Below are 27328 nucleotides of genomic sequence, written 5' to 3'. Positions count from 1 at the left end.
TGAGTGGTTGCTTATGTCTTCCTAATAGGAAATTTTGCGTGCAGCTTTGGGATACCGCAGAATTACGGTCCTTCATATACTAGGAGCCAGTAATTATGCCTCGACAAATATTCTGGATTTCATACAAGATCGGTTACATGAAGGATCAGCCACGGAGCTGCACTACATCACTCTCGATGAAGGACCGGTTTACGAGGTGCTTCGAAACCCAGTCCGTGTGCTGCCGAGAAGAAATCCAATAGGATACATAGAAGGTACGTGGATCTTGACGGAAAAGATGTTCAGCTGGGTTAGTTATAAAAGTCTGAGATGACAAAACTTCTTCCGTGCCAAGAGTTTATCCAAAAACGCCAGTATCTTGGCACGCGCTTACTAACCACACTTAATAGCACATATTAAAGATCAAATATACTTATAAGTCAATAATCTTAAAGTATAAGGTTTCAATTAACATAGCTCCTTCTATCAATGAGTCAGACGTATTAAACTAGTGCGTACAGGCTTTGTTACAGGCTTCACGGATAAGCTTCTTAGGATTAGGTGTAGGAACGTTATACATATCTAAATAAAATATATTGTTAAAATGGGCCTAAAATATGTCGAAACAGTGTTTTGGCGGGATCTGGGAACCCCCATATTGTACCAACTGATACATGTATATGTAGCACTAAAGCGAACATATCCTATGCATATGGAAGCCGACATCTAGTCCCCTAACCCTGACCTCGAGGGAAAAACTGATATAAATTGACCCTCATCTGAAGGAACTATTGGATGACTTTACAAGATACATAAAAAATGATCATTGGTGAAAATAAATTAATGAATGTTATAATTTTGTACCAGCAAGTTCTGCGTAGTATGATTGGCTGGTATTATGTTGTGAGTTCCCCGCAGGCTTTTCGGGCACACCCCCGGATACATGACCAAGAACTTCACTATGTGCATGTCCACACGGCCCAACTCAACATGGAAAATGACCAGTCAACCTTGAAAATAGTGCCTTATAATAATGACTTACGAGGCAATACTTCTCGGAAACGAGCACGGCAATCGATTAATGAGAAGCGGCCAATAGCAACCCCATCTAAGATTAGAAATGCATGCATGGCCTGCAGGGAGTGAGTACTTTGAACCCGAGAACAATATCCATGGTATTAAGAAATGAAAAGGAAGAAAACTCGGTGTTCAGGGCATAGACCTTGCATCCGGTGCCAACAACATAGTCAAACTTGCCAGTACATGCCAACGACATCGTATAGCTCTATCAAAGCTCCTTCGTCCAGTTTCACAAATCATCCAACTCCTCAACCTGCTGGTTCCTCATATATAAATACCAATTCTCCAATACCGGATGACTCAAACAGGACCGAGGAACCGATAAATTCGTCCCGACAGGACACGCCAGAGGAGCCGCCGCAAAAAGACCAATATGGCCACTTCCACGGGAGTGCTTCCGGGTTTGTCTTTTTACAATTTGCCAAAGACCGGCTTGCACGATTGCCGTCTATGTCCCTTAATTTTTCCGACTATCCTCTCACCTATTCAGGGAAACTTCCAGGTATTCTACCACCAAAGTCCATTGCGGATAATCTGATCCGTAATTACTTCGATTTCGGGATTGCAACGTCTCGTTTTGTGCACGAGCCCAGTCTATTTGCATCATACAAGCTGCTTTACAGTAATCTAGAATGTCAAGAACCGTGTCAAGATGATTTGGCACTCGTCTATATGGTAATGGCAACGGGGTCTCACTACTCCATAACCAATACTATCTTTTTGGGCTTCTCAGCAAGGTACCTTTTTATTTTACAAGAAGATTTATGGGATGGTAACAGCTGATTATGATGCAGCGTTCGGTTTTTCGACATGGCTCAGATAGAGCTACAAAAAGAATCGAGCAAGATTACACTTAGCTCACTCCAAGCCAGGCTTCTGGTTATCCACTATCTTCTCAACCACTCCAGAATGCATGACGCGTGGTCTTCTTTCGGCATTGTTGTCCGCCATGCACAGGCACTTGGGCTTCACCGCCGATCCATGGCTCCCTGTACAAACTATATCGACCACGAATACCGCAAACGCTTGTTTTGGTGTATTTATTCTTATGATAGAATACTAAGTAGCATATTTGGCCGTCCATGCGCTCTTCATGACGATGATATCGACCAGGAAGAATGTGCCCTCGCTGATGACGACGATATCACAGTTTCCAGCTGTCGAGCGAGAGGTGACGTGTCGTTTTGTTCTGCCGCTGCTTTGATTCACCATTCTCGATTAACCCGACTACTTGGATGGGTCCTGCGAGAGTTTTACAGCCCAATGCGAAGACGGCATAGCCTCCGCAGCCTTCAAAGCACCGCTCTGGAACTTGAGACTTCTTTGAAAAACTGGCAAGATAGTCTTCCAGTATATCTGAATTATATGACTCTACCACCCTCCGCAATGTCAATTATGATCCAACGGCAAATGTGTATGCTGAAGTTAACCTTTGCTCATACGACTCTTTTGCTATATCGTCCCTTTATTCTATATTCAATCAGAGCGAACGCTAGAATACCATCTGAACTTCAACAATGGTTTCAACATTGTGGTGAAAAGTCAGTTGAAGCTGCAAACATGGTTGTTTCTGAGTGCCGCTACCTCTTCGAACGTGGGCTTTTTTCAAGGATATTTTGGCTTGTCAACTACGCGCAGTTTGCCGCTGTGGGAACTTTGTACATGTATTCCTACCTATGGCCCACGTCGCCGGGGATTCGGGATGTCGCCGATGAGGCAATGGCAGAATTCCCTGTGGGCGTGAAAGGAGATCTTGTTGGTCAGCGGTATCTTGAAATACTTAAGGAATTACAAGAGGTCACTGCGAATTTCAACATACCGGGTATCGAGCGTGGTACCATGGAAGGTTCTGATATTACCTCGATGGATGATTTGTCTATCTTTGATGATACACTTATGAACTACGGTGACCCCTGGGGTGTAGCGCTCCTCGACACGACGGTGATAAACGAATATTTTGGAGGTGATTGACACATACTAGATGCTACTTTAGCTTCTGGTTGAAAATATGGCCCGCTTTTTAGATAAAGCCTACATCCTGGCTTCTCCTGGTACCTTTGTTCAATTGTCTATCCAAATCCAAGTCTTCAAATTATCTCAAAGGTCTATCGTTTAATAATCCAATCGCTTGGCAGAAAACATCAACGCCTACTTTAGGGAAAACTTACGGAAAGCTTCATATCCGTTCTCTTATATAATTATTAATTGACGAAATGGAAAAGTCTTCCTAATTTATTTATGACCAATACAGCCATTCCATACAAAGGATGTGTTAACACTCAAGCCGTGCCATCATGCATCTTTTCCCATCTTTTTTGGCAACTTCCGTGCCAGATTGGGATCCTCATCACTGAAGGCGGTAATGGTCCATCGCTGATCAAAGGGCTTTGATTTGTCCACGAATCGGAGATCTGTCGATACGCGTATGTGATCTTTTGCAGATTCATTAATGGCGCTCGCGTGGATCGTATACGGATGGTGGAACACGACATCACCAGCTTCATATCCCCCCTACAAACCAGTTTAGTAAGTTGTGAAAAAAATAAAAAATGTAACAGTAAAAGGAACAAGGAGAGCTAGACTCACCACAAGCCAGTCTCGACCCCAGTTCTTGCCAAACTGTGTCGAATCTCTATCTAACCAACCACCTTTATTCATGTTTCGATTGACTGCGGAAATTTTCTCTTCGTCACTGAAAGATTCGCTCAATTTTGAGAAATCTTCTTCATATTTCCGACCGATATCATGAGACTTGTGAAGATAGATCAGGCCTCCGCCTTTCACCTCAATGTCCCCGACAGGCACCCAGGCAGTGACACTTGTCGGTGGCCCAGCCCTGAGATAGATTTGATCATAGTGAACTGGTGTCCCCTCAGATCCTGGTACAGAAGATCGTAGCAGAGAGCGTGGCAGGCACCAAGGGTCTTCAAAGTTAAAAAGCTTCCCAACGAATGACTCCATCTCTTTTGCCACTTGGTCTTTAAAATCGATATACCAAGGAGCAACATGGCTCTTGACAGAGTTCTCAACAAAAGGGCCTTCGTCTTCGAGGCCCATAGCGAGACGAACGGCGCCTGGTAAGACATAGTTCCGCCAATCGTTTCCCGAAAAGATTCCTTCGACGGGGTCAGTGTTGGGTTTTAACATTTCAGAACCTTGATCGACAAAGGATAAATAGTCGCCACGGAACTTTTTAACTGTATCACGGTTGAGGAGGCCTTTGACCTAAAGATTTCCCAAATGTTAGCATTTGTATTGTATGGGTTTGGAATGATTTGACACGAGTATTTGGGGAAAAGAAAGAAAAAAAAAACCAAACAAATCATTCACAGAAACGAAGAACGTACCCAAAGAACTCCATCTTCATTAAACCGGGCCCGAAGCTTCTCCACAGGAGTATCAACAGAAAACGGGGTTAAATGCTTGACATTTTCGATTGTGCCTCCATATCCACGGAGATTTAAGGTCTCTTGGGTAATGGTTATGGTTGACGACATAGTGTTAAGAACTTATATTTGATGAGAAAGTCAGATGGAGAAGTATTTGTAACTTATGAAGTAGGTCATCTGTGTTTTTTTCTCTTCCACCAACCGTTCATGTTCATCATTTATATACTACAATGCGGGGGAGTATATTCTCGGGGAACGATGCGATTTCCGAAAAAGGAAATTCACATATTCCCCGGCGCTAGTCCATTCAGGACATAGCAGATCAAAAGCAACCATTCACGCTGCATTATTATTAATAATAAACATTATTATTTCAAGATTGTGACATCATAGAACATTGAAGGAGGGTCGGGGTTTCAATTTTAAGACCATTGGAACCTATTTGTGCCACGGGGAGTACGAACGAATCAACGATTGACTCCCTCCAAAGGGGGATTGATGATTCATGCTTCAAGTGAAAATGAGAATATGTAGATTGGTCTTAGATTTTGAGATTCTAAACATGGGAAGCTTCAATATTATTGGATTTTCATTAGTAAGTATGTAATTGTTATTATTAAATATTAAATCATCTAAGATCCTTGCCCTTCTTCCGTCATTGTAAAGTTCGGAAGATTCTATAACATTGCATACCATGCAATCACAGAGATGTAAAAATGAGATGTGCCTTGAAATCAGCCCAAATTATCAAAGCTACCTTTGATATTGTCGCAAATTTTGTCAACAAAATCCGCCTCCCTGATTTTGGGTTCTACATCTAAGGCTCCGGCCTGCCAGGTAATAGCAATCACCAGCGGCCCATTAGCAACGCTCACAATGTTGAACGACAATGGAGCCCCAGTGGCATCGGCAGGTTGTGCAAATACCATTCCAACAATAGAGCACCCTGGTCCATCCTCCGAGGCACTCGAGGCTCCCGGCTGAGGTCGGAAACTGAGCAGGTTGCTAACTTCGTATGAGGCGTCTCGTCGTTCACCAATTTTGGCTTTAGTCCAAGAATGCATATTGTTTAAATAGCGCAGAAGACCAACAGCATGGTCTTGGCGTCTGCTAACAGCGGCTGCTAACTTTTGTGTTGTCAGTTTTGCCGCCTCCCACAAAGCCTCTGCTCCCTGGTCGGTCTTTTGTGGAGCTTGTAGGATTTGCTTTTCCCCGGAAACATAAAGACCCATCTCTTCCTTCGACGTATTAACTAGCTGTCGCATGTCAATCGCCGTTTGCGCGGCGAGGTTATCATATTTTTGAGGGTCTGGAAAGCTTTCAAATAGAGCAACGACGATAAATTGGTGAATAAGGCCGGTAAGCTTCACTCCGTTGGCTCGGCATGTCTTCAAGGCGCGGTCAACAGCCACTACGTCGATAGACAAGATGCGAGCATTGGTTTTAAACGTTTCTGGCGAGTAAAACATGGATGACCCAGTCCATGTTTTAGATGTAATCGGGTTGATATGAGATTTAAAACCAAGGGACGAAGGTAGAAACATAGCTAGCAATGGTGCTAAGAGAAAGGACCAACTTATGGGAAGATTCTGAGCGGTGTCAAATGGTGGGCTTAGTGGTAGCTTTTTTGGTGTGTGTATCATGGTGTCTTTCGCCTGAATTTGCGATTCAGACACAGTCTGTTGTACTAGAGCATTGATAAATGTGTTGTGGAAAGCCAAGCCCGAAGTTCCATCGGCCAGCGAATGCGAAAAGGAGAAGCTGATGAAGCACCTGGTTTTCGAAAACGGAAGGACAACAACCTTCCACGGCGGAAGGTCGGAAGGCCATTTTGAATCAAGGATTTGTGGGAGAACTCTTTCTATGATTTGGCCCTCTGTTTCCTTTGTCACGTCCGATTCATCCGCCTGTAAAACCTGAATATGATGGTTTAGGTCGACCCGTGGACAAAAGTGGAAAGATGGCGATTCCGTTTGGGCATTGGCCACAGTTATGCTAAGATGCGCGTGGTTATCTATACACTGTCGCACAGCAGGCGTGAATGTTGCAATTGATGATGTATCTACCGGAGAGCTGAATTCGTAGACACCACCAATAAGCAGGGCACGGTAAAAGTCCAGCGATTCGCGAACAATGCATCGTCGCTCATTAGGACCTATGAAAGTAATCGTAAGAACAGTAACAATAGAATAGCAATGGCTGGCTAGAAGAGGGAGGAAATCTCACTTGCTGCACGCAAATAGTTTTCGTGGACAACGGGAAGCTTTGATGGAAACAACCACGACATGTTGGCTTTACTTGGCCAAGCGTTCCAATTACTCGGATAACTTGAATAATAGCGATTGACTTTCGTTCCTGAAGTCAATTGCAAGGTTTCAATCAGGAGTCTGCAACTTTTTTGTTGCAGCCTAGGATTGGTAACGATGGAATAAGGCGAAGTCAGATCTCGGTTTGGTGCTTACTGTCGGCTAGATCCAATTGGCTAGAAAAGGTGGATTCATGCAGTTATAGAGATATATAATTGGCGGCACGTTTACAGTGTATCGGAAGAAACTTTTATTGGTCAGATTTGAAAGGTGTCTCCACTATCTCCGTTTTACTTGACGCTATTTGGACAATTACCAGCATGCTCACTACATACAAGGTAAGCCGGACAGTCTGTGTCATTCGAAGAACAGAGAGCTTACAATTACTGTTGAATATACGCGAGCACCTTTCTCCATGCTAGAAATCTAATCGTTGGTGAATCGAAGGCGTTTGTCACGGCATCAACTGATATCAAGGGAACTAACCCAATGACTAGATAGTCCAATATATGACGCTACATTCATTTGGTATAAGGCATAACGTCTTTAGCTTGCTATAGCAAAATGACGAGGTACAAAGCAAAATCGGAGACATGATAGAACTTCTCCTTCGTCACTTTACACCCACCTCTCTACTACTTGATGACAACCTGCCTTCTTGTCTGTCCCAGAAAAGCTGCAGATATCATGAATAAAATGGCAGAAAATGTTTATGCTCACAAATCTGGAGTTATGCATCTAGAAGACGCTTGCAATGATACCTTTGACGTCATGTTCCTTGGATTCGGCGGACTTAACGGCGGACTTTGCGGCGGAATTGTTTCGTGGTACAGTTAGTATTGGTATTTACCTTCAATACATACATTTTCCATATTGTATGGCAGGTTTGAATATGTGCTTAACTGTGCCAAGACATCGAAGGCTATCTGATAAGGAATGTCTATATAAACACGCTTCTTCCGACATCTTAGAAGCTGAGATCGCGGCTATTGTCCACGTCTCCTGACTACTCGCAAACCACTATTACTCATCCCCAACAACATTCGAGTTATTTCTCAAATAAAATGTCTCTCAGAGCTCCCCTCCGTACGCTGGGCAAGAATGGCCCGAGCGTACCACCTCTTGGCTTCGGCTTGATGGGGTTGTCTGGGTTCTATGGTACACCCCCTAATGACGAAGAGCGATTCCAACTTTTGGATCGTGCCGTCGAGCTAGGAGAAACATTTTGGGATACTTCCAAGTAACATGACACGTCAATTCTTTTGCGTTTAAGGGAGGACAAGACTAATTGTTGACTTCCCTAGCATCTACGGCGACAACGAAGAACTGCTCTGCAAGTGGTTCAAGCGTACTGGAAAGCGAAATGAAATCTTTCTCGCAACAAAATTTGGAATAGCTATGGAAAATGGAAAATTCACGGGTGTTAATAGCTCTGCCGAGTATTGCAAAACTGCATGCGCCGAGAGCCTGAAGAGACTTGGGGTTGACTATGTTGATCTGTGTAAGTCTCCCATTACTTAGTATTCCTTATTAGTACATGTAGTATTCCTTAATAGATTAATCAGTACTTACATTTTTTAGACTATGTTCATCGTGTCGACTCTGAAACACCGATTGAAGAAACCATGCGTGCCATGGCTGATTTGCAAGCGTAAGCTAACCTTTAGTATTGACAAAACTATACATGTAACTAAAACTCTTTTAGCGAAGGGAAAATAAAGTACATTGGCCTATCGGAAGTAAGCTCGACGACGCTTCGCCGCGCCTGCAAGATTGCTCCGGTTTCTGTCGTCCAGATGGAATACTCGCCCTTCGTGCTTGACATTGAGAAAGCCCGTGGTACTAACCTACTTCAAACCTGCCGCAAGCTAGGTGTCGCTGTGGTTTGTTACTCTCCATTGGGGAGAGGCATTCTCACTAGTTCGTTCACCAGCAGAGACGCTTTTAAGGGCGAAGGCGATATGCGTGCTATTACCTTTCCTCGATTCAGTGAAGAAAACTTTGATGCAAATGCTAAACTCGTGAGCCAATTCGGCGCTCTTGCAGCTAAAAAGGACTGCACAGTATCGCAGCTGGCTCTTGCATGGCTCCTCAAACAGGGCGATGACATTTTCCCCATTCCGGGAACCAAGAAAATTACATATTTGGAGCAAAATTGGGCATCAAAGGACGTCAAGCTGACAGATAGTGAGGAACAAGAAATTAGAGGCTTTGTAGAGAAGGCTGAATTGGCTTTGTCGGGCTATCGTTCTATGCCTCAAGGTATGACCCACGCTTTTGTCGATACAAAGCAGGAAGTCTAGGCCAACCTACAGTCACGTGGAAGCAAACAAAGAAAACAGTTTTTATTTGCGAACCTCACACAAATCCTGTACTTATCTTTACACACAGTCAATTCAGTTATTTTCATCAAGCAAAGCTGTCTCGTGCGATCCAGAGCCGCAATATCTAACCTGCTTCGTCCAGTTCGACATATTTTTCAAGTCTGTTTTCCTTTCTTGTTTGTCATGTTTGAAAATAGTTTTTAAGATGGGACTGGGGGAGGTAACACCATGGCATTCCTTCACTATATTCTGTAACGTCACACAGTACTTCCCGGCACAAGTGGGATACATTACAAATACATGTACCCAGGATGAACCTGGATTATTTGTAAGCCCAACAATATAAAAGCCATTGAAATATCCCTGAATCCTAATGAGATAACAATAAAGCAAAAAAATCCATCTGACTAGTTAACAGGCCGAGCAACAATCAGCAGTATGGACGCGCCTCTCATAGTAGTCGTCGGTGCTCTAGGAGCGCAAGGTGGCAGCGTCGTGTCAGCCTACCTCGCTTCACAAAAATCAGAGAATTTTCGAATCCGGGCTTTGACATCCAACTCATCCAGTGATGCTGCTCTCAGCTTGGCAACAAAACCGCGCGTCACTGTTGTCGGCGTTGACCTCGATTCACCAGAAAGCCTGGCCGCTGCTTTTCAAGACGCAAACTTCATCTTTGCCAACACCATATTCCCTCCCGAAACGCTTATTACAAAAGGAGGAGTTGCTGCTCAGGAATTGGAGGCGAGACGCGGATTGAATGTTGCCCAGGCAACGTCCAAAATTCCTTCGCTGCAGCATTTGGTTTGGTCTACGCTTCCGGATGCCCTCAGGATTACGAACGGCAAATATGCGATACCGCATTTTCAGTCGAAAATCCCCGCTGAGCTGTATTTGAGCGATCCAAAGAATGGTATGGATTCAAAAACGACGTATCTTCATGTTGGCTTGTACGGCTCAAATCTCGAAAGGCCTCCTTACCTTCCAATCTATACCGTGAGTTGTTCCATACCGTATATCAAACATTCAATGGACGTCGCAAATATTCTAACGATAATCTAGCCTGTTGCAAATAAATACGTCATAACGCTTCCGTGTTCTCCCAACGCTATCATTCCATTCATTGGAGACGAAAAACTCAATGTTGGTCTAATAGTAGAAGCAATCTTTAGTCAGCCCGAGAAAACTCGCGGTCAGTCTGTGGTAGGAGCTTCTGAATACATCAGCGGCGCAGACTGGGCTTTGGCATTGTCCAAAGCACTACATTGGAAGAAAACCCCTACGACAGAAGCAGTTTTCGTCGAGACCACCCAAGAATCTTACAAGGCTTTGTGGGGTGACCATATTGGGGCAGAAATTGGTATCATGTTTGCATATTTCGACGAGTTGCAAGAGAAAAGCTTTGGGTCTTCATCCGTCATGACTCCAGCTGATCTAGGAATACAGGAATCATTGAGATCTACGGAGCAACGGTTGAAAGACATCAACTGGGAGACCATCCTAGCTTAGAACTTATCTATAGCTGTTCCCTGGTTAGTGCATCTAAATAGTGAACTAGTAAACATGCAATTTCTTAAAAATGTATATCAATTGATACATGTGTAGTTAAAAAAAATATTGATACATTTAGCAGACGTAGAATATCCAAGCTAGGTCGTCTTCACATTATATAGCGTTATGGTATATATACACACAGTATGGCCATATCTCCATAGGTCATCCCAATCGAAGGGTCAACGCTTGAACAGAAAGACATCAATGTATTAAATGGGGATCAGGCAATTAATAGAAAAAGGAGAAATATTATTGAGTACCACCTGTACCGGTGTTCATTGTCCACGTGGTTGGATCGTATGGAGCTGGCGCCATGCTAGGGTTCATGGGCTCGACAAACGAAAATGCCTCATAGATGTCAGAATGGAGTTCGTATCGCATAGAAGAACCATCCTGATTGAGGACTATTCCAGGTGGCATCGGGCCGGTATGATGCTGGGGTGCGGCAAGGTCAGGAACAAAAGCAACTTGGGAAGCAGGGTCATAGACAGGCAGCTGATTTTGAAAATGGTGGTAATTTAGTATAGGTGGTGTGCTCGTCGAGGTACTGGGTGGAGGCATTTGAAGGGAATTGGGAGTTGATATGGCTGGTGATACATGTCGACTGGGTATAGGGTTAGATTGTGGCGAGTTTGTTGTGGATTGGGTGTTGGGTGAGGGTCGGTCCATGTTGAGAGGTATCGGTATCGGTATGTCGACTTGGAGCTTTTGCAGCTCTTGATAAATGAGGCCGAGGCCAGTAGTAATGACTACGTGAATTAGCCCCATTTGGAAGACTGGATTATAGAGAACATACCGTTATTTGCGCCTTTTACCCTCTCTAGGGCGAAAACACAAAACTTGACCTTTTCAACCGTGGCCCCTGCAGCATACTTTAATGCTTTGATTTCCAGCAAAAAGATTGATGTTGCCGTATATAGACTATATGCCAAAGACAGCACAACGTGTCGATCACCAAATGTCCGTCGGTACAAGTCAAACAATGCGAGAATACTTGTGGCCGAGCTCATACATTGTACGAGGTGATTCATGTCTGGACGGCTGCCGTTTGCTGCAAGTGGCCTACCGCACATAATTGGGCGATGGAGTAGAATATTGACAGTGTGGTATAGACAGCTGCAGAAGAAATAATCAGCAAAAGCTAGTGTCAAGATGTGGAGGTAAACTCACTTCAGGGTTACGATATGGCTTGGCGGGCAATAGGGAGGAAGCTCGCCTGCCACAAGCCGTAGGAAGTCAGGAAGCTCGTCCCACCATTGGCTGAGATTTTTTTCTTGCTGGATGATGCAATTTCTAAACTCTGAATCGCTTGTTTGTCGAAGGGGGTCGTAAATGTGAACGAGAATCTGGTTGAGAATCTCGGCCAATCCGCACATTTTCACAAAACAGGACGTCGAATGGGCCTGCATTGGTGGGTATTCAGCACCTTGGGGAAATGTGACCCCATGAGGATACCAGATTTCAGATTCAGCGGTATCGTCCACTAAGATTGGTTAGCTTTAGCTGGGTGGGGATAATTGCTTGGGGATGTATCACGTACACAATACTCGTGGCGGACTGACTCGAGAATTCTGAATGCTAGGTGATCGGCCAAAATAGAGGCATATGAGTTTGTCCCAGAAATAGCAACTCCAAAATAAACGATTGCGAATCTCAATGTCTTCGTCACTGAAGGATACGGATCGCGAATATTTCCGACTATCTATTGAGATGCCCAAATCTTCCACCAAACGAAAGGCCATGCCGCTATAGAGCCAGGCCTGGGCGCGATGCCCTCTGCCAGATTCCTGGGCGCTTAATAGAAGTAGCGTTTGCACGGTTGGAATTGTGGGAAAGCCGACTCTCAGGGTGTCGAAGGTGCCCGAAACAGCGGCTTGAAAGAACCGCGCACCTCCTTCGAATGATTTAATCAAGGGTTGGACTTTGGCGTCTCGCATACACCAGCGTATTGAGTGCGATAACATTGCGTTTAGTAGGTTGTCTGAGTAGTACGGCCCCGCTACCTTCATATCGCCTAGAACATATGTGTGTTATTACCAAAATGTGGCCGAGGCAGGGCGACGCAACTCACGAGTGAAGGCAGGCCGATATATAAAGTTGAATAGCGGTTGGATCCAACACCAATGAAAGTCAACCAGGTGTTGAAACGGTTCCTATAGCGAAATGGTTAGTGGAAAGATGGGGTGATATGTGTAACAGTGGAGCTCACAGGCATCCCAGATAATTGCTCTATCGCCCTTTCGCGCCAAGCGTTGTTGACGAGGCGCTCTTTGCGAGCTTCCACTTCCAAGGCCTGGTGACGCGATGACGCCGCATCGTTGACCGTGTCATTCGGGAGAAGATGGAATAGACTGGTGGGACCATGGAAAGACACACGGCCATCGTATTCTATCGTGAGGCCGTCAAACTCGTTGGCGAGCTCCTGAGGTGCGCTTCCATCGTCTTGCTCGGGCGTCTGGGCCGCGCTGCTTGAATATTCTCCGGATGAGCCATGGGGACTGGGTTTGGATGGCTTGTCGATGTCGCCGGCTCGATCGCCCTGTGCGCTGGCGAGCTTCGCCTCTAAATCCGCGATTTTGGTTTCTAGGGTCTTGGTGTAGGATAGAGTCGGTGCTCTAGCACAGGCTGATATTAACACAGGGACTCAATGGCCAAGCTGCGACGCGAAGACTCACAGGCTGTAGACACACACATCGCCACGGGCTGAGCACCGGGAACACGACGGACTGGCGCCGTTGCATTTGACCTGCAAATAACAAAACAGTCAGACAAACAACTGGCGATAGACAGAGCGACAACGGAGAAAGACAGACCTTTCGTTTGCGACAGGCCTCGCAGGAAAAGGCGCTCTTGCGCTGAAGCGTCGAGAGTTTGGAGGAAGCCGACTCGGGCATGGCGACGCGCGCGAGGAAGGAACGACCCCGATGCGATTACCACGAAGACCGCGCATCTACGACCTGCGCGGCCATCAGTCCCTCCTTCAAAGTTGTCGCCGGATAAACACCGTCTGAAATTGTCTCTATCTTGTTTTGATCGCTCAAACCGAGAGAAATTGTCTGTCGCCCGCGGGCCGTGGTCCGGCCTGGTGCGGGGAACAGCAGCAAAAGACCGACTTTCCACGCAGCGGACGGATCGGGTTGTGTGAGACGATGAGAGTCGAAAACGCTCGAGATGGTGAAGCCGGCGATGAGAGAGAGCGAAAAAGGACCGCGACAGCACGATAAGGACGCAGGTTGACAGACTACCAAACTTTTTGTATAGGCATAGCGCACCCCGTTTTATGCCGTTGATCCTCGATCCCCATTTTTAGTATGTATTGATATCCCTCGCCATCCCGTATCCACATTCGACCAGACCACAGAGCTGGGTTTGCCCAGCAAGTCGATGACGAACAAGAAGCCCAAACCGGTGCTGAATTCCGCTCTTGGCCTAGTTGTGGACACTAATGTCCATGCGATTGCCAATAATGGGTACGCTTTAAATCGCTGTCATGATGGGAATGACTTGATACTGAAAACTATGAAGTATGGCAGGACAAAGTGGAATACGTATTTCCTTCATGTGAAGCATTCCCCATCATCGCCTATCGCTTTGTTGAGCTCACTCAGTGTTTGCTCAAGCCTCTAACAGCTCTGGCCTCCGATTCCCGATTGCGGTTTCTCTCTTCTCGCCTTCTTCTATCGGCTTTTTCACCCTGCCAGGCTTTGAGAACCCTCAAAGGCCCTCTATTAAGGAACTTGCCAGCCCCTTATCCCCAGAACCGTGTCACCGATCGTCATCTCGTGGCCTTCCGTGAACTTTGAAGCGATGCTTCGACCCACTTGGCGTTCTAAACCTGAAACTTCAGCGTTAGCTGCATCAGCCGGCTGAACTTCTAAGTTCGGCGGCAATTAAACACCCCACGAAGGTTGCGAAACAGGCAAACCAAGCGAATAGGTGAAGCCGCAACCTGTTGGTCTCCAGCAATTTTCCTAGCTCGGCCGCCTGTCCGCAGACCTCGACGATACTACGTACTTAGTGAGGCACCGTTTGAAGTACAGGCTAGGAGTAGCGCGTCGGTTATTCCTCCTGTTCCGATTTGGGAATCGAGCGAGAAATTCACCGTGGACCCATGCGAGAGAACGCTACTGCGCTTCTGGAATAATGCCTAGGCTCAACTAACTTCTATTATTGTCCATCTTGATTGTCAACATGTTTAATTGGGCTGAGCGGGCGAGCCCGACACAAGACCCTCTCGCTGACCTGGGTTATCATCCTTGGTGCAAAAGGTAAATTATTATTGCCAAGTAAAGGAGAAATTTTACCGTGTTCCTGGCCGTTCGGAGCACATGGTTCGTCACGTCAATCGACGAGTTCTCGACGCTCATTACCTAAATAAGCCATCGCCCACCGAGGAATAACTCAGGAGAGCCCATGCGCTGACTTAGTTGCGCGCGGCCAAGAATACGGAGCAAAAACCCCAAGTCATGGGAACCTTAAAAGGGACTGGTTGTTGGGGGTTGGGAGTCATACAGCTAGAAGCTGAAATTGGAACTCGAATTATTGTCAAATCTAATTAAGCCAGGAGGCCGCTTGTTGGGTATATGCATTATATTACATCTAGACTTCTTAATGGTACAGGATTTTAGTTTGTCAGGGTTGGAGAAACGCTTTGATCACACCATGGCCTCATAGAAAATGTTTCTCCAGCTGAGCGAGCAAGGGATGCACGTCCTCGATTCTCATCTTCATAGACCGGCCATTCTCTGTAGAGGAGCCAGCGCCAACTCCGGCCAGTAAACCACGGAGTTTTGCCGCTCCCCCGTCGTCACTGCTTTTGAGTTGGCCATCGATATCAACTTCGATGCTCTGGTCGGCCAGGTTCTTCTGCCCCACGACAAAGATCAAGTTGTATTTCGATTTCTTGGCGCGAGCAACCTTCTTTCCCAAAGAGTCGCTGCTATTGTCGATATCAACGAGAAATGTTGGATCCGTCGAGGCCAACGGCGTGGGAGGCTGGGATTCCCGGTCGGACCCAAAGGTAGGTAACAATGCTCGAAATCCAGATAATTTAGCAGCCGCCTGTTCAGCCAAATCAAGCACCTCCTGGTTCTGATGAACCGTGAGTATGATGCATTGTCGGGGCGAGAGCCAAAACGGCCAACGTCCAGCATATCGCTCGATCAATATGGCGAGAAAGCGCTCTAGTGAGCCGAACACAGCCCTGTGAATCATGACCGGTGTAGCCTTTCCAGGATTCCGCAGGTCGAACTCTTCCTCGCCTTCTCCGACCTGATACTCGAGCCCGAACCTTTGCGGAAGGTTCAGGTCCAGTTGGATGGTCGACAACTGGTAGTATTTGCCATTTGCATCTTGCAACTGGATGTCTATTTTGGGCCCGTAAAAGGCGCCATCGCCTTCGTTGAGCTCCCATTCACGACCACTGTTTTCTAGCGCATCTCGCAACTGTGATTCGGCACTATCCCATAGCTCCAAGCTACCGATGAAGTCTTTTTCGGGCCGCGTAGAAAGCAGTAGGCGGTAGGAGCCTAGTTTGAATGTCTTCATCACCATGTCGACAAATCCCAATGCAAGAGAGATCTCTTGCTTGATTTGTTGCGGTCGACAGAAGATATGGCCATCGTCCTGGTGGAAACGTCGCACACGAGTCAATCCACTGAGCGATCCCGAAATCTCATTGCGATGCAGAGGACTGAAATCGGCGTAGCGCACTGGGAGCTGGCGGTAGGAGTGTTTCTGCGATTTGAAGAGTAGACAGTGACCGGGGCAATTCATCGGCTTCAGCCCGTAAGACTCGTCTTCGCCTACCTCTCCTTCAGTTTCGCCGGTGGCTCCGCGACCACGCACCTCGTACATGTCCTCTTTGTAGTTTTGCCAATGTCCGGATATCTCCCATAGCGACTTCTTGTATATGTTCGGCGTGATAACCTCTTGAAACCCATATTGCCGGTACTGCGCTCGAAGAAAGTCGAGCAGTTTGTTCACAACATGCGTCCCGTTCGGCAGGAACAACGGAGATCCAGGGCTGTACAGCGACGATGTAAAGAGCTCCTGCTCGGTGCCCAGAGCTCTGTGATCGACAGGAGAAGGGTTCAACTGGTTCTTTGACGCAGAACCACTGGCGTTGCGCCGCCATAACGACGAAGATGCGGAGACGGGCGGAGGAGCTGTTGGCTGCGCTGGCTTGGTGGACTGCCTGACGGGGCCGGCGTGGCAGGAGCAGAATCGAGCAGAAGCAGAGAGCCTATTGAACGTTCGCCATGATGGTGTACTGTTGACGCGTTGCTGCTGCCTGCGACACAGCAAAAGGGCTGTTGAGCGCATGGCGTTTTTGTTCGTTGCTGGATTGAGTCACGTTTGGTTGCTCTGCCCGGTCGCGCCCAAGGATCCCCGCAGGGCCAATCAGCTGCCGGAGGGTCAACAACAACAACACTGCATGCGACGGCGGCATGTGATCTTCGCTGCTCTTCTGGATAGCATCGCCATCCCATGCACTTGGCTCTTGTCGCTGCCTTCTGATCAGCTTGCGAGTCATCGAAGAAGACTATCTTTTGCATGTGCTCCATATTGCCTCTAAGAAATATCGGCCCCTCGCTGTGATGAAACAAGATACTACTATTTTGATCGCAAACAGTCTCTCTCGGGTCCCTGCTTTGATACATGCCACCATCAGCTCTTTGTTTCGTCTACACGGCTTGAGGGCCTCATAAACTGACAAAATGGCCACCGAAAACTCGTCTCTTCCTACAACCGCACTGGGAGATTCGTGGGTTATCCCCGGCTTAGGCGAAACAAATAGCCAGGAACGTCGCAATAATTCGTTACACATCGACAACAGTTCCCAAGAGGTCATCTCCCTTTCACAAGAGCCACCTCTGACACCTCTTTCTTCCTTCTCAGAGAGCGAATTCCTCGCCGACTACGAGGACCCCGCCCCGGTCACCTCGCAGCCCGATATCTCAGACTCAACCGCATCAATAGCATCATCCGGGCCGGAGCTTGTAATGCCGTCCATCATGTTTGAAAGCAAATCTACAAATAATGGCTCTTGGGTAATTCCCAAGAAGCGTAGCAAACAAAGACTATACGAAAGTCGCAAAGCGCCTAAAATGCCAAAACATCGCTCCCCATCGCCCGACGAACAACCATCAGCGGCTGTCGGTGAGGCAGCGCCGGTTCCCCGTCCAGCCAGTGGTGTGAAACAACAGCTCAGCCAAGTGAAGCGCCACTTGGATCAGAAGCTAAACCAAAACAGCGTTTTCAGGATCTTGCTCAACTCATTCTTCCTATTCATGACGTTGCACCTACTCGTTGTTCCGGAACTCCTTTACCAGGTTCCCTCGCTCTGTCAGGTCTCTGCTGCCTCCAAGCTATATAGCAAACAGTGCTCAAGATTCAACGAGACCTCGTCGACCATTCCCGGTATACCGACAAAATTCCAGTCGGCCCTTCGGACGCAAAATCAACTGCATGACTATCTTAACCACACAATCCAAGCAATTACGCCCTTGGAAAAACCTTTGAAAGAGAGTGAGGTTGTTCTCCGTCAGCTATACACCAGTGTTCGGACAGAATACTCTGGGGCACGTAATGAAATTGATCTTGAATTTCAAGGCATCTGGGTCGTTTCACGCTCCATATCACGGGATTTCATGACTCTCAAAGTTGACGTGGAAGGATTCATCAATAACATCCAGTCTCAAAAAACACTATCTGATCACCAGCGCCTCGCAAGGGATACCGCGAACCCAAAGACGCATTTCCTCTGGCGATTGTTTTTTTCATCACGAGATATCCCCGAGGCCGAAAAACAAGAAGAAAACGGCCTCGCTTTGACCAACCAGTTCATTCGTCTCAACCAAGATCTAGATACAACAATCGCTCGTCTGAGTCAGAAAGCCGAATCGTTTCTTTTACATTTGGCAAAAGTGGACGACCATCTCGAATCAATGAAGGCTGTACTGGTCCGCGAGCAACAACGCCTCATTCAAGACTCCCAGGATTTCAACCAACTAGATGGTGTCTGGGATACTCTGAGGGGGATTTGGCCTGGATCGAGTGACTCTGCTGGAGGAAAGCCCACGTTAGATGACAACAAAAACCTGAGTGAACTAGAGCGCATATCCTCTTACCATGGACTAATAGCTGATATCATCGGCAAACTTGATAAAGAGTTGAAAGCCTTGCAAAAAATCCGCTCCATCCAGGCTTAATACCGACTCAAAAACGGGACTCTAGTTCCACCCTACTCGACCAAAAATACCTTCCTTTGGCGTTGTAGGTAACGAATTTATTGATAATAACGCATTTTGATATCTACGAAGACATGCAGCGAGTTTTTCTTTTCTTGTTTTTATGCAATCATACCCAATGTATTTCGGTGAATGCAGTGAGTGGTGCTAGTCTTGTACCATAAAATTTGTCAATATTCATATAAGATAATACAATCATTTTAGTAAAGTACACAGAGTTATACACGAACTACCTCTCGATGCTCCGTTTGTTCGAGTACTTTTTCAACTTTGCCATCGTCCTTCTCATCAAAGCGGGTCGTACAATACGCAGCCGTGCGTCCAGTGAAACATTGGTGTGCTAAGATAAGTCTGGCAAATCTCGCGAAACAAGGCAGCGATAGATGAAGAATCTGGATTGCCGTTGGTGATGGCTTTTGTCGAGAGGGCGATTCCGCTGTTAGGGTTTCTCAAGTCCAGCCCTACCATGGTCAAGGGCACGCCAGACCGGAAAACTATGTCCGCCGCCGGAGCATCAAAGTAAATATTACATTCGGCTATCGGCGTGATATTGCCGCGCCCATATGTCGGGTCGAGCCCAGCAGCACGCCGACGGCCATGACGGGCAGACATCGTAAGAGAGTCGTCTATGGCAGCACAGAACTAATGAACGCATCGGACTTTTTGGAAGGCCGCCACCCATGAAGACGATCGAGTGCAGCCAGCTGGACAGGCGCGGCTCCTTGAGGAGCGCCATCGCCACGTTTGTCTGGGGACCGATCGCAACGATGGTGAGCTGGTGCATGTTCTCACGCGCTAATCGTATGATAAAGTCCACTGCATGTTCTTTGACAGCTGCCTCTTCGGCAGAGGGCAGCGGGATGGCGCCCTCCTTTCCACGAGGGTCGGATCGGGTGTAGAGTGCCATCCAGCCGAGTCGCCATTCCTGCAGCAACGGGAATTTCCGGCCGCCCTGCTGCAGCGAGGACTTTGGCTGCTCCTCGCGCCCCAAGGGCCGGCGGAGTGTTGCCGAATATCGTTGTGACTGCTAGCAACTCCAGGCGCGGATCGCCTAGGGCTAGCAGCAGTGCCAAAGGGTCGTCGGCATCAGTGCCGGGGATGCCGACTCCAGGGTCTGTGTCAAGAATGATCCTGCGTCGTGAAGCCATTGGGTAGTATGCGTGAACTGGTTAGTTCCTGAAAGAGGGCCTTTTTATACGTGAACCTTTTTATTGCGGTTTTGAAAGGAAATCGAGGTATAATTCAATGAGTGATGCCGTGTACCATCATGGCCCGCTGCCCTGCAATAATATGGGCCACAAAATGGTTTAACCTAATCTAACTCGTTTCATGGAACTTTATCAGTTTACATCAAGGGTGACAGGGGACCGTTCCATCTTCGAGGAGAAATTTTCGGTCTCTGTTGCTGTCGATTTTGAAAGAAAATATGCGAAAAAAAAACAAAAATCAATTTAGTAAAAATGAATCAACTAGAATAGTTCCCTTTCCAGGAGATGTATCATCGTATAAATTGATACAATCAGCATGTATTATCCCATCAGTTCAATGGCGATCTAGATGCATGTCGGCGCTATTCAAATGATTCCGGGGAAATGCGGGGAAGCTCCGGCAACATGCCGGGAGGAAGTCCGAAATATGCCGAGTGCACTAGTATGGGAGTCTTAATTTCTACCTCGATTGCAGTGACGAAATGGATACGACTTTCGAGGTTTATCGGCTCATGGAAAGGGCGTACATCAATGTCACAAACTGAATATCATCTGTGGCATAGCTGTAGCTCTTCTATTCCATGTCATTTTAGACAATCATCAATAATCGAACCCTTGAAGTCCGCACCAGCATATAATCATTTTATTGTTCTTGATGACGACAACATTGTCATCATTCATTTATTTTGGTGAAAGAGCAGTGGTTCTACTCCTTTCTCGGGTTTAGTTAGGGCTAAATGGGCGCTCAGTAGAGCTCGATGCGGAGTTCTTAGTTGTCAAGAGAAACCGTCCATACCGACCCACTAGCACCATCAATAAAATGTTATTTCGCTTTCTTTCAGCAGTGATCATCACACTTCCAATAGCCGTAGCACAAAATTTTTAACAGTGGAATGCCTGAACCATAGTCAATGCTTCGCATTGGTGAATTGGGCTCTAGAATGGTGACCATCTTCGGTACACATATTCCGGAGGGTGCTCATAACCAGCTGTGGGCTGCTGCTGGAGCTAAGGAAGAAGAACTTTCAAACGGGTGTTACTACGTGCCGGTTGGGAACCATAAAACTGACAATAACTTCGCAAAAAATGAACGCGTGGGCAGGAGTTTGTGGGAATGGTCTAAAGCCAAGCTCAAGAAATTCGAGGCTCGCCCAGTATCTTGAGCTCTCAGACAGTCACGTTTATTATTTCATTATCCATTGTTACACAGGTGACGACGTATCCTAATTAGTAATGTATAGTAAGGCGAGCAGCATTTCTTTAATATCTCGTGCATATTTTTCAATGCTACATTTGTTGGTGGGTGATCAAGATTACTGAGGCCTAAAACGTTGAATTGCATATAAGGCTAGTTGTATTCTTAAAAATTCCTAATTTCATTCATGCTGCACCTTTTCATGGCAAAGTGTATCCTCCGTCAATGATAAGGTCCGCACCTGAGCATCACATGCGAAATTAGCCAGTCACAAATTAAAATCCGGAGAACGCAAATACCTGTCATGTAACTACTTGCATCGCTGGCAAGATAAACATAAGAACCTTTCAGCTCGGCTGCTTTGCAAAGCCTACGGCCAGGTATCATAGAGAACCACTGCTTCCTCCATTCTTCAGGGTGAACTGAAAGCACTATTTGGATAGATCATTAGTTTTTATTCTTCAACATTTTTCTTTCATAAAATACTCACTTTCGGTATCAATAAAACCCTATGTATTAAATCAGTACCTTTTCTCGACGAGCTTTTGTAAAAGTAGCAAAACTTACTGGAGAAACGCAGTTAACCCGGGCAAAGTCCACCCACTCTACGGAAAGTGACTTGGACAAATGAACCAAGCCGGCTTTGCTCGCATTGTAAGCTGCCTGTTTCTGTGGTATATTCACTAGTGTTGCCGACACCGAAGCTGTGAATATGATTGATCCTCGATGAGGGTTTGCCTCGCCGCCAGCCTTCCACTGCCTTTCAAAGATATTTGCCGCGGCTTGCGCGGTCCAGAACGCACCATTCACATTGACATCAAACATATCTCGAAATTTGTCCTCCGGATAGTCTTTTGCAGGGATGTGGTCTGCTATTCCGGCGTTTGCAACGACAATGTCAAGTGTGCCGCCTCCAAGCTCTTTGGTGGCTGCTTCCAAGATTGCTTGCACCTCGACTTTAGATCTCACATTGCACTTGTATGCTTTGACGGACCGACCGCTGTTTTCGGACGAGATAGCTGCTGCCGTTGCCTCAGCCTCTGCAACAGGCGTGCTGCTGTATGTAATGGCTACCTTTGCGCCAGCCTCACAAAGGCCTCGCGCCACCTCAAGACCGATACCTCGAGATCCTCCGGTGACAATTCCAGTTTTCCCCGAAAGATCGAAGTGGCTGAGGACAGGTTTTGTCGGGTCTGGATGCGGTGCGAGAACCATATTGGCGATGCTGATTGAACTCAAGTCGTTAATTTGGGTATTTTTACAAAATTATAGTCAATAGTGTTATCTATGGCTTTTTTATGATTAATATGAACTACGGCCAACCAAGGAAATATTTGCCCTAGCTATCGCTGGTGATGCGGAGACACATACCCCTATGCCGTTCAGCTTCTCCACTAGAAAGATACGGACGACAGTCAACCTTTGTTGACCCACCCCGCAGTCATGAGAGGCATCTTAGAAAAAAAAATTAAGAATGAAAACACAGGAAAAAGATCTAGATCTATTAGGTTAGTTCGGGGTAGACGATTTTTTGCTACGCGTTATTCCACGTATTCGTTCGTGTGCAGGAGTTTTATAAATAGTAGTTTAAAATCGTGTTTATAATTACATGTAAGGTAAAGAATATGCGGAAACATATGAAATTCTAACATTGAATTATGGTTGGTAAAATCATTACATTAGAAGTAATTATCTACACATCTAAACTACACCCTGGATAACGACTTTAAGAGTGTCTTCTTGGGCCTTCTTGACCAACTCGAATGCCTCTAGAGCATCTTCGAATTTGAACCTATGCGTGATAAGGCTCCTCGGGTTTACCTTTCCAGAAGCAACCAGGTCGACAGCTGCTGGGTAGCAACCAGTTGTGTATCGGATAGATCCTTTGACGTTCAAAGCTCTGATGCAGGCTGTTGTGATAGGGAAAACAACATTCTAGATAGCGTTAGTAATCGTAGCCTCTTATTTCTATTTCTCCCCAGTAGAAAGTCTTACCTCTTTGCCCATTCCAGCCTGCACATAGGTACCACCTTTCCTTGCAGCAAAAATGCCAGCCTGGATGCAAGGTTCCGCACCAGTACACTCAAGAACAACATCTGCGCCTTCTCCAAGACCAAACTCCGCAACTATCTTCTCTGCCATTGCGCGTGATGCTTCAACCGGATCCGCGGGAGGGTTTGAATCACGTTGTGGGACATAAACCCCATCTGCGGCGAAGTTTTTGGCAAAGTCTGCCCTCGACTGGGAAATGTCGACACCGATAACCTTCTTTGCACCGTATGCCTTTGCAACTGCTTGAGCCAATGCGCCTATTGGCCCACATCCAAATACAAGAACAGTCTGCCCAGCACGCAAATCCGCAACCTTGCAGATCTGAACGGCGACGGCAACGGGCTCGACAAGTGCACCATCTTCGGCATTCATGTGAGAAGGAATCGGGTAGCAGTAGTCACTTGCGACGATGTAGTATTTCTGCAACGTGCCGTCCCATGGAGGAGTAGCTGCAAATACGGTATCGGCACACAGGTTATAAGATCCCGAACGACAGTAGTCGCAGCTGTGAAGTTGGTAAGAACGAACACTCCATGTCTCTTAAATGTATGCGACTTACTGTCTGCAAGGCACACCGGGTTCAATTGCGACTCTGTCTCCAACTTTGACATTCTTCACTTTGCTGCCCACTTCGACAACGGTGCCACTGCTTTCGTGTCCCAAAACAATCGGACTTGTGAGAATAAAGTCACCAATGCGGCCACGCTGCCAGTAGTGTACGTCGCTGCCGCAAATACCAGTTTGTTCTATATGAACTCGTACATCGTGGCCGTCACGAAGTTTTGGGATGTCTCTGTTCTCAAAAGAGACATTCTTGATCGATTGCAGGACAAACGCTGGGTTCTGAAATGTTCAGCCCAGATCGGCAACGCGAGTAACGTTCAAAGAGCACTCACCACCTCTGTCATTTTGATGCTGCTTTTAAATGAATCCCACAAATGTATGTTGGAAGCTCCAAGCTGTAAACTGACGGTATAAAATTGAAGAAGCTAATATGCGGGGTTCAGTCACTATTATCAGCTCTTCATCTAACGCTAGCTTCTCTGTCCGTCTTTGCTATTTGAACGGAGCACGGGAATAAGAAGGCTACTTCTTGTGTGGCCGAAGTATGCGTGTCCAACTATGTGTAGCTAGATTTTTCTTCAAGATCTACCTTACAGCTCCCCTCACGTAGGTCGACTGTCATCCGATGTGGAGATGCCTCATTCCCCGCAGCACTCGGACTGTGTCAGCCTCGTTCGTGAGAAATCAGACGACAAAATATAATGTCGGCCACGGAAAATTTGAAAGAATGTGTGCAAAATCTCGCAGTTTCACACCGTCTATTCTTTTTTTCTGAGATTTTGTCTACCGTCCATGGAGTCTACCTACAAAACCCTAGCGGAGCACATAGTCCGTTTGTACCAAAAACGGCAAAACGAATATTTGCCCCATTCAGGCAATGTCCCGACGATACCCCGCAATAATAATAATAACACCGGCTTAAACAAATCTAGTGCGACCAATGGTGATGTTCGCATTTTAATCGCCCTTGCCGGTCCGCCTGGTTCGGGCAAGTCGACAATCGCAGAACAAGTTGTCCAAACTCTCGGGGCTATACCTTTTGCTCCAAAAACAGTCTCCGTCTCCATTGACGGGTTTCATTTACCCCTGGCGACACTGCATGCAATGCCGAATGCTGCAGAGGCTATAGCGCGGCGGGGTGCTCCTTGGACATTTGATGCAGACGGTGCCGTTGCCCTGGTAAAGGACTTGGGAAGCAGCTTCGGCGTACGAGATATTGCAGTGCCGACATTCGATCACGCAATCAAAGATCCAGTGGCTGGTGGACAGATTGTAAAGGCAGATGTGCAGGTCTGCATCTTGGAAGGGAACTATCTTCTATCGGACGAGGGCTCTTGGTCAGAGATTGCAGATCTAGTAGATCAACGATGGCTCGTCAAGGTAGATCCGCTTCTAGCTCGAACAAGAGTTGCTACTAGACATTTAGCCGCGGGTATTGAACCATCTATGGATTTGGCTTTGGCCCGTACAGAGTACAATGATATACCTAATGGGGAGTATGTAGCTCAACACAGCCAGGGCAGATATGATCTTTTGATAGAGAGTATAGAAGAGCCACGGAACGATTAACGGACGACCCCCCAAAAGGCCTCGCTGCATCTCCTCAATTTATAATTAGAATACCAAGAAAACAAACGATTCCTATATAAATTGTAATTTAATTTGCAAAGTATCAAATTTCTGTTACTATTCATGGTATGTCTCGCAAGATTGTAAGGTAATACCTACTTTATTCTAGGTTTAAGTGTGTTCATAGCCACAGTGTATATGTGTCAATAAATATTGGCATCCTAAAATTGAATGCCCAACATTCTTACAGTGCGGCAAGTCGTTGATGATTTCTACCTTGACAGATTTTTAACAATGTAGCATGTCTGCACAGCGAAGCCTATGTCGCTCGCTGATCACCGGTCTGAATCTTCAAAGAGGGTGACACTGTCCGTCCGCTCCTTGAGCAGTGAAGGTGGCTCACAACCAGCCTATTGACATTAGGTTGATGACCAATTACTTATGTGTGGGTACCTTGTGAACGCTTCGCGTCTCACAGTTTAAAAAGCCGTGTGTCCCTTAGCTTCAAAATCCAGAAACACTGGTGGTAAAGCCAAGTTTGAATCTCTACAAACACACAACAGAAAAGATGGGCGACACTTCAACAAGAAAATCCATTCGGGCTCCCAACCCGCCGGTGCAAGATAGCGTCTTCAAACAATTCCGGTTAGATGGCCGAACAGTTATTATCACTGGAGGTGCCGGTGGTATTGGATATGAAATCGGAAGGGGACTCGCTGAAGCTGGCGCAAATGTTTGAACACATTCGAATGTTCTTGGATGCGATCATATGCTAATAATAATTTTACATAGATTGCAATCTGGTATCACAAGTCTTCGAATGCTGCCAAACTTGCCGAAACCATAAGCAATGACTATGGCGTTCAAACAAAAACATACCAAATAGACGTACAAGATTACCAGGCTGTCGAAGCTACCGTCAGCCAAGTTGTCAAGGACTTTGGAAGGCTGGACGTCATGATCGCCAATGCCGGCGTACCTTCGAAGGCTGGGGGACTGGATGACAAGGTCGAGGACTGGAACAGAGTTCGTGCCATTGATTTTGATGGTGCTTATTATTGCCTACGTGCTGCGGGGCTCGTCTTCCGCGAGCAGGGACATGGCGTCGGAATTGCGACTGCCTCTATGAGTGGACATGCAGCAAATGTTCCTCAGGAACAGACCTGCTATAATGCATGCAAAGCTGGTGTGGTATGTCAGGCTTGTGCTACTCTGGTTGCTTTCGTTTGTTATTGCTCGCGAAAATGAAGCAGCTAACATGAAATTTTTCCTAGATCCACCTCGCTAAATCTCTCGCCGTCGAATGGGCAAAATGGGGAGGACGAGTCAACTCTGTCTCGCCTGGTTACATTGATACTGCTATCTCAGGTGATTGTCCATTTGAAATGAAGGAAGAGTGGTACAGTCTCACGCCCTTGAGGCGAGACGCTGATCCTCGCGAGTTGAAGGGAATCTACCTCTACTTGGCCAGTGATGCCAGCTCCTACACAACTGGCGCAGACTTTAGTATCGATGGAGGTTACACTGCTCGGTGACCTTGTTCATCAATGACTTCTTTGTTCTCGCTGTCCAGTCCCATCGTACCTGAAAGTTAGCATAGTCAGTGATTGGGGTTGGGGTTGTTAGGGTTAGGGTTAGGGTTGTGCTTCAGCGCTCAGGGCCCACAAGGGTGACAGTCGTCCGTCTCGGGGCTGGCTCCGAGGCGCGGCACCGCAGTCCGGGGTAGATTCCGATACTATGGGCGGAGTCGCAATGACAGACAGTATGGAAGTGAATGGCACCTCGCATTCGGTATCAAATGTCCAATGCTGTTTACATTTACGAAGATATGTCTAAATTTATTTTTAGAAAATGAATCA

General features: G+C 46.6%; 12 protein-coding genes across 12 annotated transcripts; 5 read left to right on the top strand and 7 right to left on the bottom strand.

Annotated features, from left to right (window-relative positions):
• Positions 1–1242: 1242 nt before the first annotated feature.
• TRUGW13939_09278 (uncharacterized protein) lies at positions 1243–3030 on the top strand (the record flags this gene model as incomplete). Its single annotated transcript, XM_035492403.1, has 2 exons — positions 1243–1796; positions 1854–3030. The coding sequence occupies 2 exons, from the start codon at positions 1243–1245 to the stop codon at positions 3028–3030; spliced, it is 1731 nt and encodes a 576-aa protein (XP_035348296.1).
• A 321-nt stretch (positions 3031–3351) lies between these two features.
• TRUGW13939_09277 (uncharacterized protein) lies at positions 3352–4556 on the bottom strand (the record flags this gene model as incomplete). The annotated part of the gene is made up of 3 exons (XM_035492402.1): positions 3352–3570; positions 3646–4284; positions 4407–4556. 3 exons carry the CDS (start codon positions 4554–4556, stop codon positions 3352–3354), a joined length of 1008 nt encoding a protein of 335 aa, XP_035348295.1.
• Positions 4557–5182: 626 nt separating this feature from the next.
• Positions 5183–6735, bottom strand: TRUGW13939_09276 (uncharacterized protein; the record flags this gene model as incomplete). The annotated part of the gene is made up of 2 exons (XM_035492401.1): positions 5183–6603; positions 6675–6735. 2 exons carry the CDS (start codon positions 6733–6735, stop codon positions 5183–5185), a joined length of 1482 nt encoding a protein of 493 aa, XP_035348294.1.
• Positions 6736–7818: 1083 nt separating this feature from the next.
• Positions 7819–10584, top strand: TRUGW13939_09275 (uncharacterized protein; the record flags this gene model as incomplete). Its single annotated transcript, XM_035492400.1, has 6 exons — positions 7819–7994; positions 8059–8255; positions 8336–8405; positions 8460–9016; positions 9497–10071; positions 10138–10584. 6 exons carry the CDS (start codon positions 7819–7821, stop codon positions 10582–10584), a joined length of 2022 nt encoding a protein of 673 aa, XP_035348293.1.
• A 294-nt stretch (positions 10585–10878) lies between these two features.
• On the bottom strand, positions 10879–13523 carry TRUGW13939_09274 (uncharacterized protein; the record flags this gene model as incomplete). Its single annotated transcript, XM_035492399.1, has 8 exons — positions 10879–11378; positions 11426–11745; positions 11800–12112; positions 12170–12643; positions 12701–12782; positions 12839–13244; positions 13305–13375; positions 13443–13523. The coding sequence occupies 8 exons, from the start codon at positions 13521–13523 to the stop codon at positions 10879–10881; spliced, it is 2247 nt and encodes a 748-aa protein (XP_035348292.1).
• Positions 13524–15297: 1774 nt separating this feature from the next.
• TRUGW13939_09273 (uncharacterized protein) lies at positions 15298–16953 on the bottom strand (the record flags this gene model as incomplete). Its single annotated transcript, XM_035492398.1, has 1 exon — positions 15298–16953. One exon carries the CDS (start codon positions 16951–16953, stop codon positions 15298–15300), a length of 1656 nt encoding a protein of 551 aa, XP_035348291.1.
• A 395-nt stretch (positions 16954–17348) lies between these two features.
• On the top strand, positions 17349–18842 carry TRUGW13939_09272 (uncharacterized protein; the record flags this gene model as incomplete). Its single annotated transcript, XM_035492397.1, has 1 exon — positions 17349–18842. One exon carries the CDS (start codon positions 17349–17351, stop codon positions 18840–18842), a length of 1494 nt encoding a protein of 497 aa, XP_035348290.1.
• Positions 18843–19169: 327 nt separating this feature from the next.
• TRUGW13939_09271 (uncharacterized protein) lies at positions 19170–20029 on the bottom strand (the record flags this gene model as incomplete). The annotated part of the gene is made up of 3 exons (XM_035492396.1): positions 19170–19507; positions 19560–19806; positions 19850–20029. 3 exons carry the CDS (start codon positions 20027–20029, stop codon positions 19170–19172), a joined length of 765 nt encoding a protein of 254 aa, XP_035348289.1.
• Positions 20030–21484: 1455 nt separating this feature from the next.
• TRUGW13939_09270 (uncharacterized protein) lies at positions 21485–22499 on the bottom strand (the record flags this gene model as incomplete). The annotated part of the gene is made up of 4 exons (XM_035492395.1): positions 21485–21525; positions 21584–21715; positions 21775–21793; positions 21852–22499. The coding sequence occupies 4 exons, from the start codon at positions 22497–22499 to the stop codon at positions 21485–21487; spliced, it is 840 nt and encodes a 279-aa protein (XP_035348288.1).
• A 486-nt stretch (positions 22500–22985) lies between these two features.
• Positions 22986–24244, bottom strand: TRUGW13939_09269 (uncharacterized protein; the record flags this gene model as incomplete). The annotated part of the gene is made up of 4 exons (XM_035492394.1): positions 22986–23219; positions 23280–23841; positions 23896–24179; positions 24233–24244. The coding sequence occupies 4 exons, from the start codon at positions 24242–24244 to the stop codon at positions 22986–22988; spliced, it is 1092 nt and encodes a 363-aa protein (XP_035348287.1).
• A 448-nt stretch (positions 24245–24692) lies between these two features.
• Positions 24693–25469, top strand: TRUGW13939_09268 (uncharacterized protein; the record flags this gene model as incomplete). Its single annotated transcript, XM_035492393.1, has 1 exon — positions 24693–25469. The coding sequence occupies one exon, from the start codon at positions 24693–24695 to the stop codon at positions 25467–25469; it is 777 nt and encodes a 258-aa protein (XP_035348286.1).
• A 568-nt stretch (positions 25470–26037) lies between these two features.
• Positions 26038–27004, top strand: TRUGW13939_09267 (uncharacterized protein; the record flags this gene model as incomplete). Its single annotated transcript, XM_035492392.1, has 3 exons — positions 26038–26202; positions 26262–26660; positions 26744–27004. 3 exons carry the CDS (start codon positions 26038–26040, stop codon positions 27002–27004), a joined length of 825 nt encoding a protein of 274 aa, XP_035348285.1.
• Between the last annotated feature and the right edge of the window lie 324 nt (positions 27005–27328).

This window comes from Talaromyces rugulosus, chromosome V, assembly GCF_013368755.1.
Source record: "Talaromyces rugulosus chromosome V, complete sequence".
Classification (NCBI taxonomy): Eukaryota; Fungi; Ascomycota; class Eurotiomycetes; order Eurotiales; family Trichocomaceae; genus Talaromyces; species Talaromyces rugulosus.
Note: the sequence above shows the minus strand (reverse complement) of the source record. Positions and strands in the feature narration are given on the sequence as shown.